The sequence below is a fragment of the Megalobrama amblycephala genome, linkage group LG13 (assembly GCF_018812025.1).
Source record: "Megalobrama amblycephala isolate DHTTF-2021 linkage group LG13, ASM1881202v1, whole genome shotgun sequence".
Lineage (NCBI taxonomy): Eukaryota > Metazoa > Chordata > Actinopteri > Cypriniformes > Xenocyprididae > Megalobrama > Megalobrama amblycephala.
Window position 1 is genome coordinate 27,286,355 of NC_063056.1, and position 16,868 is coordinate 27,303,222.

The window sequence follows — 16,868 nt, forward strand, 5'->3', positions numbered from 1 at the left end:
CCCTGTCAGAGTGTTAGCTGCTGACACGGTGTGTCTGCTTGCCCTAACAAGTGCAACTCTTGTAAAGAATTCAGCAGTAATCCTGGATGCGGCCCAGTGAAAGGGGAGGTTTTAGTCTCTTTGTGATCAGTAGAACTGGTATGCAGCCACAGTCATCACAAACACTGCTATGTTTCTCAATAAAATGTCTATTAACATTATTACTGGACTCAAATTGCGATATTTGATTTATTACGTTCTATATTAAGTTATATTTTTTTAGGTCTGGAACGTCACAAACAAAACAATCAGAGCGATACAAACAGGGAAAATTCCCAGTACCCTGTACTGTATTGCAGCACTCATGGAAATGAGGTCAGCCAATCAGATTTGAGGACTGGACACTTAATTAATAAATTATAATACATATAAATATAATTTTTCAAGAGAACTATAGTCTGTTTTCCATCAGTGTTGTTTGCTTATTGATCAGTGTCTCGATCTTTTGTGCCTACAAAACCATGACATTATATTTCTCTGAATAACACTCGCACTTTGCATGACCAGGACAGTTATTTGTTTATCCATCAAAAAACACAGAAATTTCATTGATTTTATGCAAATTGGCTGAGGATCAGTTCATAGATTTTTCTCTGACATTTATGTGTCAGCAAGGTTCAGCTTCATCTCAATATTTCAAAATGCATTTTAAAACTTTGATAATAACAAGAGGGAAATACTTCATTCCCCATGCTGTCTTTTGGCATGTTCACTAGAGATATTAAGGAATGTGTTTTTTTTGCTCCTAATAGTTTTTTATACTTAAAAATCAAAGAATTCTATGTATATAAGCACATATTGTTAGTATACAAATGAAAAGTATGAAAATGTATAAGGAAGTTTATTTTCTAAACTTCCACAAGATTAAATATGCTCACGATGCAGGAAACATCCTTATACACAAACATCCTTTGATAACTTTGATAACACATGGATAACTATTTGTTATACATTTAATTTCACTTTAGAGGTCTAGCAACCAAATACTACACAAACAGAGACTGATGGAGCGCTGGTTGATAACATTACTTTATTTGCCCTTTTCTTGTGCAAACTTCATTGTTTAGTCACTAACATTAGAAATTGCTGTACAATGAATTGGTCCTGTGTAATAGAAAGACACCCTCAGGGCTAATGTCTGTGCATTGGTAATGTCCATACTAAAAAAGGCTGCTTATCTGCCTGCTATCTGAATGGAAACCATCTGGACTTAAGCCCTAATGCATATAATGGACTACAAAAGGAATCGATGCATCTGGCTCGACCCTTAATATAAGTGTTGTTTACGATCTGTAGTTAGGTCTATCAGCTGAATTCTCAAGTTACAATAGCTTTCTCTTCCAGTTGTGAGATTGAGACTGAAAACGTGACATCTCTGTTTTTCTGCAAAGCTAAGAGTGTTCGGGCAAAGTAAGAATTAATCTCGTCTCCAAGGCAACAGTCAGGAAGTGTCGCTTAAGTGGTTTCCTGATGGCTTCCTCTTTATCACGGAATGATATCTGACATGTTGTGTGTGTGCAAATGTGTAGTGTGTTTCAGAGATAAAGCAATGGATATCCAGTAAGCTACAGTTTGATGAATTTAACATGCTTAAATGTCAGGACTGGCTTAATCTGACAAAGAACTCTTTTGATCAAGATCAACAGATTTTCAGATTTCTCTAACATTTCCTTATGTCATTTATGATCTTCCTTTTCTGACTCCAAGCAGACATACTTTACAGTAATAATGAACTTATGGCATAGGAGACAGAAATAGGTCACGTTCTTAGTGTGACATGCTAGTGTTTGTTTCCTGGTTTAACTTGTATCTCCTTGTGTTTACATATGTGTGTGTAGGCCTGTCTGACTGTAGGTGTATGTCTTGGGGTGTGCGTGTGTTCACATGCTTTATTTAGGTCACTTGAGATTATATGATATGTTTGTTCTTACTTAAGCAAAGTATGTGTTTCACGGCAATATTACAGTGCTCATCAAACAATAAATTCAAACATAATCTGTAAACAATCACATTTAACATTTAAGACATTTACTGTTGTTACAGTAACTGAATGAAAACAGGGATTCAGCACATGTACTGTATCGTAGAACCTCTCTAAAGTTTAACATAAATGTTGTAACTGTACATGCAAATGTTCTTATACTCAATAGATTGATTTCAACATATCACATCTGTTAATTTAAATAGAACATTCAAATGTAGTTATTCAAACTTTTTAAAGAGGAAGTAACAGCCGAACTGCACTTTAAACATCCTCTCTTATTTTCCATTTACTTACTGTCAAATTGTGACCAAATACATCATGGAATTTAGTTTGCTGGTGTATGGCAGAATTTGCTGCCTCAGATGCAGTTATCTGACCATTACTTGATCTGATATGTCTGTGAAATTCATGCTGGAAGTATTTACTAATATAATATGGACTATTTTATCATTTTCTCCTGGATATTTACAGCAGACTGCAGGCTGTGCTTCGCATGGGGAGGTTCGCTGGTAATCGTGTGTACTGGCTTCTGAAACTGTGCTTTTTGTTGTTAAGCTCTGGAGCTGCATTCTCCTGACCACCAGCAGGTGGAGTGCTTTCCTGCGCATTACCTGAAGCATTTTCTGCCTTCCCTCCTTTGTTATTCTTTGTCTTTTTAACCTTTTCTTTGTCCTGCTGGGACTCATTTGTGAATGTGTTTGTGTCTGGATCGCCCTCTAGTGCTGGTGGGGCGTCAGGGGGCAGGTCAGTGGGAGTGGGTTTGCCCTCAGCCTGCTCCTCATTAGGGGTGTTCAGGTTTGATGGGGAATGTTTGCTGTTGGTGCAAGTGGACCTGAATGAAAATACATTTAAGATGAAAGAAGACAGAAACACAACTGTTAAGCATTCTGTCAGGATATTTTTATGGAGGATGAAAAAACATGATGAATTGAAAGGTGCAAGGTTATGGCCTGCTCAAATGTTTGGCAGATAAGTCATTTCATCATGTTCAAGGCATTAAAATGATTCATAATAAACTGCAGAGAATACAAAATGAACATTTTATGTTAAACCATCATATAATAAGTGCTTACCAGCAAAACCAGCTACCTGCATATGTTAGGTTTTGTGTTTGCTAGTCCTTTTGACTAGCAAAACATCCTTGGTCAGCCATGATGCTTATCAACCAGTTTCACCAGCTAAATTTTGTAAATCTACTAGAATTCTGGTCTTTTTTTCAGCAGTGTAGATCTACACAGCTGAAAAAAAAAAGACCAGAATTGTTGTGCTTTGACTTGTGTTTTTCCAAACTCACCCATTTGAGCTTCTGTCCTCTGAGTCCTTCTGCTCATTGCTGTATCTGAGCTCTGCTGGAGTCTTAAATGACAGATCTTTCTTTCCCTTCAGCCAGTATGTCTTCATATAACCTTTTCCCTGAATCAAGAGGGATTAGAGTTGATTTCACACTACATTATTTGCTAGCGGTATGAGTCATATAAAGTCATCCTCAAAAAATGTTCTTTATTTGATAAGATTTACATAAAGAAGTGAATGGTACTCTTGGACATACGGTTATGTAATCCCTCTGGTTCTACTCACACTGCTCCGAGCGGGATTCGAACGGGCATTTCCAGCATGGGAGCCTCTAGAGCACCTCTTGAGACCAGGGAAGTGAGGTTTACTCACACAGCTCTTTACTAACTTACTAGCATCCTTGTTAGCACGCCCACCTCCCATGCTGAAGACGGTGGTTTGAATCCCGTTTGGAGCGTTATAAGTAGTAGGAGGCCTACTACTTATAACGCTCCAAACGGGATTCAAACCACCGTCTTCAGCATGGGAGGTGGGCGTGCTAACAAGGATGCTAAAGACTGCAGCCTCTAGCGTCAGTCGCTAATGCGCTTCTTGAGGCCAATGGATTGAGGTTTACCTGCACAGCTCTGACTAGCCGGTCTACGTTGCACTCACCCTCCTAAACCCCACTTCCATTCGGGTCACGGCACCAGCATAACCCCTCCGGTTCTACTTGTATCAGTATTTGAGAGGCGTTTCCAGCTTGGGAGGTGGGTGAGCTAACAAGAATCCTAAAGACCACAGACTCTAGTGTTCGTTGCTAGTTCGTTGCAGCTCTCTGTTACACTCATGTACACTCACATGATATGAAGCCATTTAAATAGGCTAATAAATGTTTTACTACACATAGAGCAGGCTGAGCATTTATATTGCTGAATGACAATGAAACTGTTTTTGGGCAAGACTTTGGTTTACATGGAAGTCTTGGATTAAACTGTGGCTTGAAATACATTTTTAGACCCGGACTTTGTTATGCTATGTTATGTTTGTGAACCCTAATATATATAATACCACTGAAAATTTAGGGTCAGCAAGATTTTTTTTTAAATTTAAAGGTGCCCTAGATTCAAAAATTTAATTTACCTCAGCATAGTTAAATAACAAGAGTTCAGTACATGGAAAAGACATACATTGAGTCTCAAACTCCATTGTTTCCTCCTTCTTATATAAATCTCATTTGTTTAAAAGACCTCCGAAGAACAGGCGAATCTCAACATAACATCGACTGTTACATAACAGTCGGGGTGAACGCCCCAATATTTGCATAATCCCAGCCCATGTTCCCAACATTATAAAAGGCATTAGACAAGGGCATCCAGTTAACGTCTGGATCTGTGCACAGGTGAATCAACAGACTAGGTAAGCAAGCAAGAACAATAGCAATAGCAGATGGAGCAATAATAACTGACATGATCCATGATATCATGATATTTTTAGTGATATTTGTAAATTGTCTTTCTAAATGTTTCGTTAGCATGTTGCTAATGTACTGTTAAATGTGGTTAAAGTTACCATCGTTTCTTACTGTATTCACGGAGACAAGAGCCGTCTCTATTTTCATTTTTAAACACTTGCAGTCTGTATAATTCATATAATTCATATATAACTTCATTCTTTATAAATCTCTCCAACAGTGTAGCATTAGCCGTTAGCCACGGAGGACAGCCTCAAATTCACTCAGAATAAAACGTTAACATCCAAATAAATACTTTACTCACATAATTCGAAGCATGCATACAGCATGCATGACGAACATCTTGTAAAGATCCATTTGAGGGTTATATTAGCTGTGTGAACTTTGTAAATGCGCTGTAATATAGTCGACAGCTCATGTGGCAGGGAGCACGTGAATTAAAGGGGCGGCGCTGCCTAAATCAGTGCATTGTTAATGATGCCCCAAAATAGGCAGTTAAAAAAATTAATTTAAAAAAATCTATGGGGTATTTTGAGCTAAAACTTCACAGACACATTCAGTGGACACCTTAGACTTATATTACATCTTGTGAAAAAGCATTCTTGGGCACCTTTAATATTTTTATTCAGAAAGGAGGCATTGAACTGATCAAAAGTGACAGTAAAAATTGTATTTAAAAATTCTGATTTTTTTGAACGTTCTTTTAATCATAGAATCTTAGGGGGAAAAAAACTATCACAGTTTCCACAAAAATATTTAGCAGCACAACTGTTCATAATAATAAGTAATGTTATTTGAGCACCAAATCAGCATATTAGAATGATTTCTGAAGGATCATGTGACACCAAAGACTGCTGAAAATTCAGGTTTGCCATCACAGGAATAAATTACATTTTAAAATAGTATTTTTGCTCAAATAAATGCAGCTTTGGTAAGCATAAAAGACTTCTTTAAAAACAAAAAACAAAAAAAAAGATGTTGGTGATGATAATTATATATAGTACCTTAACAAAAATCTTTCCACGTTCCTCAATGATGTATGGCTCATGCTCCAGATGGTCTTTGGTGGTCTGACTGATGTGGATTTGCATGCCCTAGCCGCACAGAAAGAGTACAATTAGCTGTTTAATTAACTGTATTTCCTGTAAAATATAATTTAGAATTCATTCATCATTTATTTCATGATGAGTCAATTTTTTATAGTTATTTGAGGCTGTTCATTTCTAGTCTCAGTACAGCATAAGAAAGTGGCTCACCACGCCATTTGACTCCATTCGAGAAGCCGTGTTCACCGTGTCCCCAAACAGACAATACCTGGGCATTTTCAGACCCACCACCCCTGCCACCACCATTCCAGAGTGAATGCCTGTGTAAAGACCAACAAAAAAGAATTTAGAGTTTAAAATGTGTAAGTCAGGTTCTTGCACTGTGTGACATGCATATAAATTATGAATACATAAAGAAAAAGTCAGATGAAAGGGTTGCAGTTGTTTTGTTATGTGATACTGTGTGAATCTGGGTGCACCTACCGACGCGGATCTGGATGTTGTCCCCAGTGGAGGGGTCTTTTAGGTGATCAATGGAGCTTAACATATCTAGAGCCATGTCACAGATGTGATGGGCATGAAATGTGGTTTTATTGGGCACACCTGCCACCACCATGTAGGCATCCCTAATGGTCTCCACCTGCATGAACAAGAGCATTTGTTGGAGTTGTATTATGCACTCAATTTTGAGGGGTTTAATAATGACAATAAAGATTAAAAGATTACTTAATTAGAAATAATTTTTAGTAAAAAAATAGGGATGCATGGTATTGCACTGGTATTTTCCAGTATTTACCAATATTTACATCTGAAATTATTTTCAGCCCATGGTTGATATTAAAGTCATTAAATACACTTATAAAGTACAGTATAATAAATGGTTATTCATTTTGAGATTTGCCAAAAATTACAAATGCTACCATTTAAAAGTTGAGATAAAATAAATAAATAAATAATTATTCAGAAAGGAAACATTAAATTGATCAAAACAAGATGTACAATGTTACAAAATATTTCTATTTAAAATAAATGCTGTTCTTTTGAAACTCTATTTATCAAATAATGCAAAAAAATGTGTCATGGTTTCCACAAAAATATTAAGTAGCACAACTGTTTTTAACATTGATAATAATAAGAAATGTTTCTTGAGAACCTAATCAGTAGAATGATTTCTGAAGCATCATGTGACACTGAAGACAGGAGTAGTGATTTCCATATTCACATTTACATTTTAAAATATATGGTAAAACTTTTAGTTTATGGTACAGTTCTCACTATTATCTAGTTGCTTATTAACATGCATTTTACTATGTTATTGGCTGTTTATTAGTACTGTTTATGCGTTTATTAGCACATATTAATGTCTTATTCTGTATGACCATATTCTACATCCCTTAATTCTACCCAATACCTAAAATTAAAAACTATCTTACTAACTATTAATAAGTAGCAATTATGTCAAGTTATAATTAGTTAATAGTGAGAATTGGACCCTAATCTAAAGTGTGACCAAATACATTAAAATAGTATATTCTTTCAAAAATCTTGCTGACCCCAAAATTTTGAACGTTTGTGTGTCCAGTACCCACTGATAAAAAAACTGGGTCCCACTTTATATTAAGTGGCCTTAACTACTATGTACTTACATTTAAATTAATCATTTGATACAATGTACTTATTGTGTACGTACATGTTTTTACATTGTACTTATATTTTAAAAACACCTGCACGTAATTACATCTGTAATTAATTTCTGTACACCTTACACCTTACCCCTACCCTTAAACCTACCCATATCAGCAAAGCTTTCCCTAACCTTATCCGTATTCCACCTCAATAGCAGCAAAAGTGTTTTGCAATTCAATATGAACCCAATAAGTACATTGTACTTATTTTTGATGTAAGTACATAGTAGTTAATGCCACTTAATATAAAGTGGGACCAAAAACTGTAATATAGGCCGATGACCGATATGGTAATGATATTTTGTCTCTCCCTTCTAAAGAAAAAGCAGAGGATTGCTTTGAAGGTCTTTTAGGTCAAAGAACATACATGTTGCATCAGTGGACAAGTTGCCTATGTTGGAGTTCCTTACGTTACCTTATAAACATTGTGCTTTTCGCTGAGTGTGTCAAAAACGATGTAGATCTCATTTAGCATGTCCACCACCTGCATGGGGGTGATGTGGATACAGATCTCATTAAACTTCACCACATCGCTGAACAGGATGGTCACGTCTGGGAACACCTGGAGGGAGATAACAGATCAAGAACAGCACTTAAAAACAGCAGGACAGCACTAGAGAAAAAAATACAGTGCTTTTCATCATACTTCATTAACCCTCTTGAGATCAGTCTATACTATATACTATAAATTCATTTAAACTGTGGGTTTCATTGTGCCAGGTGTGTTTAGAAGTGTGTTTAATGGGTGGGTTTGTGCATACCTGACATGTCTCCAGGGCTGTGATTCCCTTGCGCAGTCTGTCCGCCACTGCTTTGGGTATCATGGCGTACAGCAGGGAGTCTCCTCTCTTCTTCTCCTCATCCAGCTTTTTAATGATCTCCTGCAGCTGTGCATACTTCTGCTGCTCCTGTAGGAGGCACAGTCAGAGATCGGCCTGTCATTTGCATATCATTTCAAGATGCAATAACCACAGCCACAGACACTGCATTTATTAATTGGCTTAATAGACTTCAGTTGGTCTGCCACATAACTCCTACATTTGAAATAAAATGTGTCTCTTTAAGGATGGGATGTTGGGCTCACACTAGTGGCATCAGTGTGACATTTATACCTGGTCAAGTGCCAGTTGCAGCTCGGCTGATTGCTGTGTTCCGGCCAGGATGAGCTCTCTGCTCGAGTCGTGCAGGTTTAAATCATTGACGTAAACACCCATTTTAATCATGTCCTCCACAGTCTCAATACTGTAAAAAGGAGAATACGTTTTAATAAAGACTCTAACATGTATAGCTGTAATCTTTTTTTAATAAAAACAGCTTGTTTTTCTGATAGAGCTGTGGTTAAACTGTATCTACAGACAGATTTGACAATTGTAGACTTATAACTACTCATTTTAAAGGGCTCATATCATGGAAAACAGGAATCAAATAAAAGAGTTAGATGTGCTACTGTGTATAGATAGTAGTTCCCAACTGGCAGATTGCAGTTCTGTTCTGATGGGGTCGTTGACAGGGGAAAAAAGCAAAACAATGCTAATGCAAATTATAAAATGCCAACTAACCATATAATTGTGCATAGTTGAGATAGCAAAATAAATGGGCGTAGCAACATGTTCGTTTGCTTTTGAACACTTAACGTTTTTTTGATGCAGTGTTGGATGATGTCCAATGTAAGAATTGGATCCTGAAACCAGTTTAATTCTCAGAGGTCAGAGAGAGAGAGAGAGAGTGGAAAATTGTCATTTTCAAACTAATGATTAATAAAGCTATGAGAGTGTAGGATATTGTGCCTTTGAAATGACTTGGCAGAGAATTCTTGATTGTTTTATGTGGCAATAACTAAACTACTGTTTTCCATTAGCCCAGACTACAATGTTGTAAATATGCGAGATATGAGAGCTTACATGGGAGTTCCTAGAAAGATGAGGGAGTCCCACTGAGGGACGTACTTCATCTGGCCCTTGAGGTGGAGAGGCTTTTTAGGGGGCTCCCGCATGTCTTCAAATATGGTTTCACTGCACTTACCTGAGCAAGAGAGAAGTTTAATTTTTGCATTCATATGGATAATCAAGACTAGAGTCTGTTTTGGTTCCCAAAACACTTTGAATAATGATCTCATTGACTTGATAGAATTTCTCAATATTGTCTTGGATCAGCATTATGCTACAGAAGTGTTCTTGAATGTTTTCCAAAAGCATAAAACAATGTCTAGAAAGATGCTAGTGGAGCTCATTCAGAGCATCACTTTACTGTAATGTGTCTAACCGGTGACAGTCTGAAAAGCCAGCAGCTCGATGTCCTCTCCTCCAGAATTAGCCGAGCTGTTGTACTGAGTCAGAGTGCCGCTGTATTCCTGATCTGTCCCCTTCATTTCCTCCATCACTTTAATATCTGAGAGAACAGCAGAGGCACAGTGACAGAAGTCAACATAAGATGTTTTAGGACATTATCTGCATTAACTTGTGTAGAGGTTAGATGGTTGGATGTGAATGCTCACATACTGTAGTTTGTGAAGAAACTTTGATGTTGGCTTGAGAAGCCTGAATACAAAGTAGCAGCGCATTACTTTAGAACGGCGATTAACTTCCCTGTACAATAAATGGTTTAAAACGTGCATTTACCTGATCAATATTGAATATCCAGATGGTATTAATAAACATAACTTGTGGAGTGCTCTCTGAGTATGCATTTATTTGTCATTTTAACTGATGGAAACGGGGTGTAAAAGTGGACTTCAGAGATTTGTTATCCTGTGTCCCCTTCTGTAGGAGAGCATTAGTATTACAGCCAATGTATATCCATTGGATTGGATTTTTTAAGTCTGAACAGTTAGAAAACATACAGTACATTAAGTCAGAACAGTATAAAGGTATCCTGCATGGTGGCCATGTTGTTGGTGTCAAAAATCACATGATCAGCGGCTAGTCGACGTCAAGCTTAAAACATCATGACAAAGCATTAAAGTTGACAAGTCAGCTTTAGTCAGCACTGCTGCGGTTCTGATTGGTCAGTGTGGCTTTGGCTATTATCAGGCATGGAATTTGTTCTGTGTGTGTGTGTAACATGATGATTTATGTTACACATTTGTCCATAATTTAATCCATTCTGTAGAATTCCGCAGATTTTACCGTGTAAAAATTGTGAAAACGTTCTAAAACAGAATCTAAGAACTATACCTCTCTCTTCTTTTTTGGGTTTTTCATTCTCCTCTTTCTCCTCTGGTTCTTCTTTGTTAAGTTTAGGGATGTTGACCTTCTGTTTGCTCTCCACCACAGCCTTAGACAGCAGTTCAAACACATTGTTGAGGTGGGTGTAGATCTGAAAGAGCACACCAAAGCATCTTTTCAGGACACAAATGCCAAGAGCAAGAAAAGAAAGCATAAACATTTTTTAGACGCCTCATCTTTAAGCTGTTGGTTGTTACTTTCAAGCTACTTTGGCTTTGGATCTATTCTCCTACCCTCCCGTTCACTCACATTATCCCAGCTGAATTCCAGCATGGGTCGCACCAGGGTAAACTCTTCATTGACCTTTTTGCCCTGCAGATCAGAAAACACCTCTTTCAAACCGTCTCCGATCCGATACATGGTCATGTCCCTGCGGAATATCACGCTAAAGGGGAACATGTCGAAAAAAATTCCTCGCTTCATTGGCAGTTTCTCATAGCCTGGAGCTGTTTTCTGCTGGGGCATACGGTGCTTAAACGCAGCGTTGTCAAAATTCATCTTGTACACCTTCAGAGAGAGAGTGAGAAGATCAGAAATGTGAGAAATAAAGAATAACAGAGCAGGGTTTGTGTATACAGAAGAAGGTAAATGTCTCGTCTGTTTGGACTCCTACCACATATGTCATTTTCTCTGTTTCCTCTTTGGACAGAATCTCCACCTCAATGTCTGTGTTGTAAAACTGTCGGCCCACCTGAGAGAGCTGCCCTACAGAGAAGCCACAACAGACGTTTTTTGAATTTTAAACAGCCTGAGGCTACAAACACTGTGGCTGACCAGCTTTCACTGTGTAAGTTCTAGTCTAACATAATTTTACCACATCTCAATTATCTGAACTTCACTTTGAGATCATTATTTTCACTCGCACATCTCTCAAGAATTTTAATATGCAAACAGATTCAGAAAGCACGCATGCAGAGGTCACCATTATGCTCATGCTGTAATATGGTAACTGTTCATTCAGTAAATGATGTATAAAGCAGATTTATTAAGCAAATATAAGGAGGCTCAGTAGGAAACCATTTGTCTAAGATGTACAGTTTTTGAATGTAAATTATATTAGTTGTGACTTGGTGTAATCAGGTGGAAATCTTAATACTTGGCCTTTTCCTTATAAAAAAGTTCATTCTGAGCCTTGACTTTGCATTACTGGCGACTCTTTCTGCAGGTTACATTGTTACGCCAGTAGGTGGCAACATGCGACTGTCTTTATAAATGACTCATTGAATTATTCATTCAACCAATTTGTTCTGATTCATTTAGGAATGAAACAAGTGACTTATATGTGAATAATAGAATCATTCATCCACTCGATTTTTGAGAGAAACTTCACTATTTGTTGCTCTGAGATGCTCAATATTTAATTTTGTGTTGGCTTTACTTGGAAACATTCTTGATGGTGGAGCAACGAAGTTACTGACAATATTATATCTGTATGTATGTTTTCTGATTTGTTCTTTATTGAACTGTTGTTTGAAAACAATGTCACACGTGTAATAGTGCTGCTGGTCTGAATATACTCTCCACAACATGTGTCTAAGAACGTAACTATTAGCACTATTACCTTTGACAAACTGTGTGAATCCTTTCCTTGTTGAACGGTAATGCAGGGTAAGACTTGTCTCACATTCTTCCTCTACACAGAAACTGGGTGGCTGGACTTTTGGGAAGGAGAAACGGAAGTACTCGTGCAGGTTATCGAGCTCATTGATGAAATCTCGTACATTGCGCCCCAGTACCTGAGACAGACATTAGAAGAGATTGTGAAATATGTGTACAATTATACAATTATCCATTGAGAAAAGCCCAATAAAAAGAAAAAGAAAAGAAAAATGTCATACACTACCATTAAAAAAAGTTTAAGGTTGGTAAGATTGAATTTTTTTTAATGATATTAGAATAAATCATGATTCTTTTTATATATAGGCTAAGAATTAAAGAGTACATTTAAAATAGCTTTATTGTACTATTCAAATCTTTTATGCTCACCAAAAAACAGCAACATTGTGAAATATAATTACAATTTAAAATGGCTCTTTTCTATTTTAATATATTGTAAAATGTAATTTATTCCTGTGATGGTAAAGCTGAATTTTCAGCAGTCTTTACTACAGTCTTCAGTGTCACATGATCCTTCAGAAATCATTCTAATATGCTGATTTGGTGCTCAAGCAACATTTCTTATAGTCAAAGTTGATAACAGTTGTGCTGCTTAATATTATTGTGGAAACTGATACATTTTTTCAGGATTCTTTGAAGAATAGAAAGATCAACATTTATTTGAAATTACATATATGTATTAATGTAAAAATCTTTACTTTCACACTTGAGCAATTAAAAAAAAATCTTACTGACCCCAAAATTTTGAATGATAGTGTATGTTTACCTAAATCAGTACCTGCCACATACAGAGTCTACCGTGCTTGAAAATCACCTTTAAGATCCTCTCATAGCCATAGTTTCCTATCCGCTTGACCATGTAGACCCCAAAAGCGTACATCAGCTCATCGTGAGTTTTCCCCAAAACCTCTCCAGCTGCCTTTGCCAATCTTAGGATCAGATTATCGCTGGAATAACAAACACCAGCATTGTTAAGTTAGCTAGATACACTTAATTCATCAGATATGTGACTCGGCATTTTCAGGGCTTACTTGTACATCTGGTGTCGAACAAATTTGAGGTGCGGAATCTCCGCTCTGGCTTCGATTAGTCTCCATACGTCCTCTCCATATGATTCATTAATGTAGTCATTCACCGCTTCCAAATACAGGCCATACATCTTCAGGGGGTTTGGAACCTCCACCACACTGCCCCAGAAATCTGATCAGCCTGCAGAGAGCACAATATCTGAGATGCTTCATGGACATCAAGAGGCTTTTAGTTCAGATTTTAGTTAGGCTTTTAGTTAGGCTTTTATATGGCAAAAATCAATATAATGCCCAAATAGATAAGGTGCATAAACAAGCAGAGATTTATAGGACTCGAAGAACATATAAGTCATCTCTGATATGATTAAATTGCCCAGTTTTAAACAAATAGATGTTCACTATAGATATTATATTCTTGCAGACAATTTTGTGTAATCTATGAGTCTGAGAGCCTCCGTTTTTATTCATGCTCTTTTTTTTGTCTATTTGTGTATAGTGCTATTTTGTTTGATTTATGAGTTGTGCTATTATAGAAACTCCACTGTGACTGAGGCTATTTAATGTACAACATCTTCTATAACATCTATATATATCAGAATTATAACAAATAATATTATCTATACCACTAATTTAATTTGATTAATCTAATAGATCAATATATGATAGATAAATAAGAGTAAATGTATGTGGCTTACCTGCAGACCCTCAGTCCAGTGTAATGTGTAGATGAGTCTGATATTTGGCTAAATCAGAACCCTCTCTCTCCCTCTCTCTCTTTAAACACCTGTTTTTGGCATCTGAAGCACTTCATACTAATTTCCGTCAGAACAATGGCCACATGGGCTAAAACAAGAGAGCAGGGGGTATGTTTGTGGCAGGTGCTAAATAACACTTAGCATGTACAGTGAGTCATCATACATAGTCATTCTCAGTTCTCATTGACATTGTTGCTATAAATTAACCCTAACCCTAACTGTTTGCCATTTTTATGTGTAAAACTGTATATTCTATCCCCTAACCCTAAACCTACCCATTTTTAGATTTTCAAAAAACATCACTTAGTATGATTTATAAGCTGTATTCCTCATGGGGACCAAAAAAGTCACCACAAGTACACAATTTTGGATATTGCCATCTTTGTGGGGATATTTGTCTCCATAACGTCCATGAACCACACACACACACACACACACACACACACACACACACACTTGTTTTTCTATCATGGATGACTTGCTATTGACTTCTATCGTTTGAACTGAGCTAATCATAAGCTAACCATTGTAGAAAGCTATAGATTTTAATTAAGACATGATTTATTATATTTATCAAGCAGCAATTTAGCTGCTCGTTTATGGCTAGAATGCCTTAAAAGAAAAAATCAGCTTATCCTTAACGTTATATAACTACAGAAAATGCATGAACATATTCTGTATTTATGTAAGATTTTTAATGTATTGCATATATGTTAACATTTGAGTGGATAATGCATAAATTGTTCCATTGTTCATTTACGGATTTAAATAACTTTAAAATGAACAAAAGATTTCATTAAAAACTTACAAATTAACTTCCTTCTCTCCTCAGAATATAAACACGACAACGAAAGCCGACTCTTGTTCTGTCTTTGTGCATTAATCTCAGTATCCGCTAGGGGCCACTGTTGACACATCGTCCTTACGCTATTGACTCAACGCTGAAAGCAGCAAAATGACTAGGCTGTTGCCCTTTACTTTCAAACGACTCATTATCATTTCCTTGCAACAAAAACAAATGGCTTACATATATATGTCTACGTGTGCGTGCGTGTGACATATATGAGCATATGAGAAACTGTGAGTTTGACAGTGCAATTAGTGGTGTGTGGGGAACGGACCTGAGAAGCGTGAATTGTGTTCCTGTAGTTTCATCACAAGCCAATAATTAGCATGTCTTTGTTTCCAGTCACCCAAGAAAATCTTCTCAGCGCCTCTCAGAGTTTACATCTATCACAGTTTCTCTATAGTCTATTTAATAAAGGGGGTCATATCCATTAAGTCCACCAGTTAGGTCTCTCATATTTGTTTATTTACTGTACTTCTTTCTCACTATACATGAGTGTACAGTATGTTATAGGTCACAATGCCTGTGATAAATATTATAAGGAAGATCAGGGCTATATGACTGCATACAAAGCAAACTGCACAAGCAAGAGTAGGCCTAACCAAACATGTCAAAGATATATAGAGGGAAAAAAGAACATTTAGATATTATTTCCACATTTATTTAATATCATTATAAGTATAATAACCAGCTATTATTGTAATAACAGTGGTTATTTTCTAGTTTCTTTGTAGACACAACTTTTTAGGGATGTATCTATATAGAAATTAAATTCAAGCCTAAAACTACCCTTTGAAATATTCAGTAAAATCTGTGACAACTAGCCCTCATCTCCCCTATATGCACAGTTATATTCAAATGAATACTTTAGAGATATTGTCTCCAGAACCTTCCCTCGTTTTCATCCAGCAAGATACTTTTACTCTTGCCCCTGAGGATTATGCATAACAAATACCTCGATCATTTGTTTGCATTAGCATTTCAGCTTCATGCTGAAATCTTTCGAAAATCCCATGTCAGTCTATCTGTGAGGCAAATCAGGATCTCTCAGAGGAACTATGATGCTTTACGTGTGTGTTGAGGTTGAAATCAGCATATGTGAATGCATGTGCATGGGTGTGTGGGAGGACAGCATGCTTATGGTTCCAAAGCCAATGCTCTGAAAACCTCTGCAGAATTGCTGTTTTATTCTTATGGCAGGTTAAAGAATTGCATAAGATGTTTTATTGATTTGTTGTTTCGTAAGTAATAAAATAAGAAAGATGGAATAATTTAAAGATCTCCTTCAAACATCTCCAGCTGGTACTGTGAACTTGTGTGCTTGTATAATGACATGTTTTTATGTTTGTCGGCCTGCATTTGTGTTGCTGCTCCACTGAATGATGGATGAATCGTGTTTACTTTACAGTCAGAAATATTACTAATGCATGTACATGGTGGCACATCCTGTGGTCTGACACTGATGGATTTCATGCATAATGAGGCAAGATACTTCCAGGACCAGTTGTCGGTGGGAAGAATGCAAATACCATCATCATATCTAATATGTATTCACTCATAAATGTTAATTCAATGAGTGTGCGTATTTAACACCAGAATGATTTCACGGAAATATTGCCACATTTTCAAATATGAACTCACTATTTGGCAAATCATTTGTGTGGTCCCTGTAGATAGGATTGAGTCTGCATCTTATTTAATAGGAACGTGACCATACAAAGGCAATGTGGATAATTCACACGTTGTGGAAATGGAAATTTCTTGGCAGACGAGCCCGAAGCCATTATGCCCCATAGCTGAATCCTGAATACCCGTCTGCGTCTGTTTCCTATTTCTCCTCTTTTTCCCCCCTCTCAATCCACAATTCTCACAGAGACCTTAACGTTTTTGTCTATCA

The 16,868-nt window shown here is 36.9% G+C and overlaps 1 protein-coding gene across 2 annotated transcripts; it reads right to left on the reverse strand.

Annotated features, from left to right (window-relative positions):
* Nucleotides 1–1,572: 1,572 nt before the first annotated feature.
* On the reverse strand, nt 1,573–15,003 carry LOC125243668 (soluble guanylate cyclase 88E-like). Of its 2 annotated transcripts, XM_048153463.1 has the most exons (19): nt 14,933–15,003; nt 14,065–14,212; nt 13,373–13,550; nt 13,156–13,288; nt 12,286–12,460; nt 11,338–11,429; nt 10,974–11,231; nt 10,674–10,815; nt 9,999–10,037; nt 9,763–9,888; nt 9,402–9,522; nt 8,613–8,742; nt 8,262–8,408; nt 7,916–8,062; nt 6,299–6,455; nt 6,026–6,135; nt 5,774–5,863; nt 3,318–3,436; nt 1,573–2,855 (listed from the first exon to the last, which is right to left on the reverse strand). In XM_048153463.1, exons 3-19 carry the CDS (start codon nt 13,498–13,500, stop codon nt 2,489–2,491), a joined length of 2,481 nt encoding a protein of 826 aa, XP_048009420.1. In that variant the 5' UTR covers nt 13,501–13,550; nt 14,065–14,212; nt 14,933–15,003; the 3' UTR covers nt 1,573–2,488. The 2 variants fall into 2 exon arrangements, with proteins under 2 accessions (XP_048009420.1, XP_048009421.1); XM_048153464.1 differs by lacking the exon at nt 9,999–10,037.
* Between the last annotated feature and the right edge of the window lie 1,865 nt (nt 15,004–16,868).

What these genes read in the sequence shown, in the direction of transcription:
- LOC125243668 (XM_048153463.1), bottom strand. Translation starts at nt 13,500, where the DNA reads ATGTATGGCCTGTATTTGGAAGCGGTGAATGACTACATTAATGAATCA. An exon ending in ATCTTTCTAGGAACTCCCAT is followed by an intron (nt 8,743 to 9,401) that starts GTAAGCTCTCAT and finishes TCCTTTTTACAG; the next exon opens with TATTGAGACTGTGGAGGACA. An exon ending in CAACATCCAGATCCGCGTCG is followed by an intron (nt 6,136 to 6,298) that starts GTAGGTGCACCC and finishes GTCTTTACACAG; the next exon opens with GCATTCACTCTGGAATGGTG.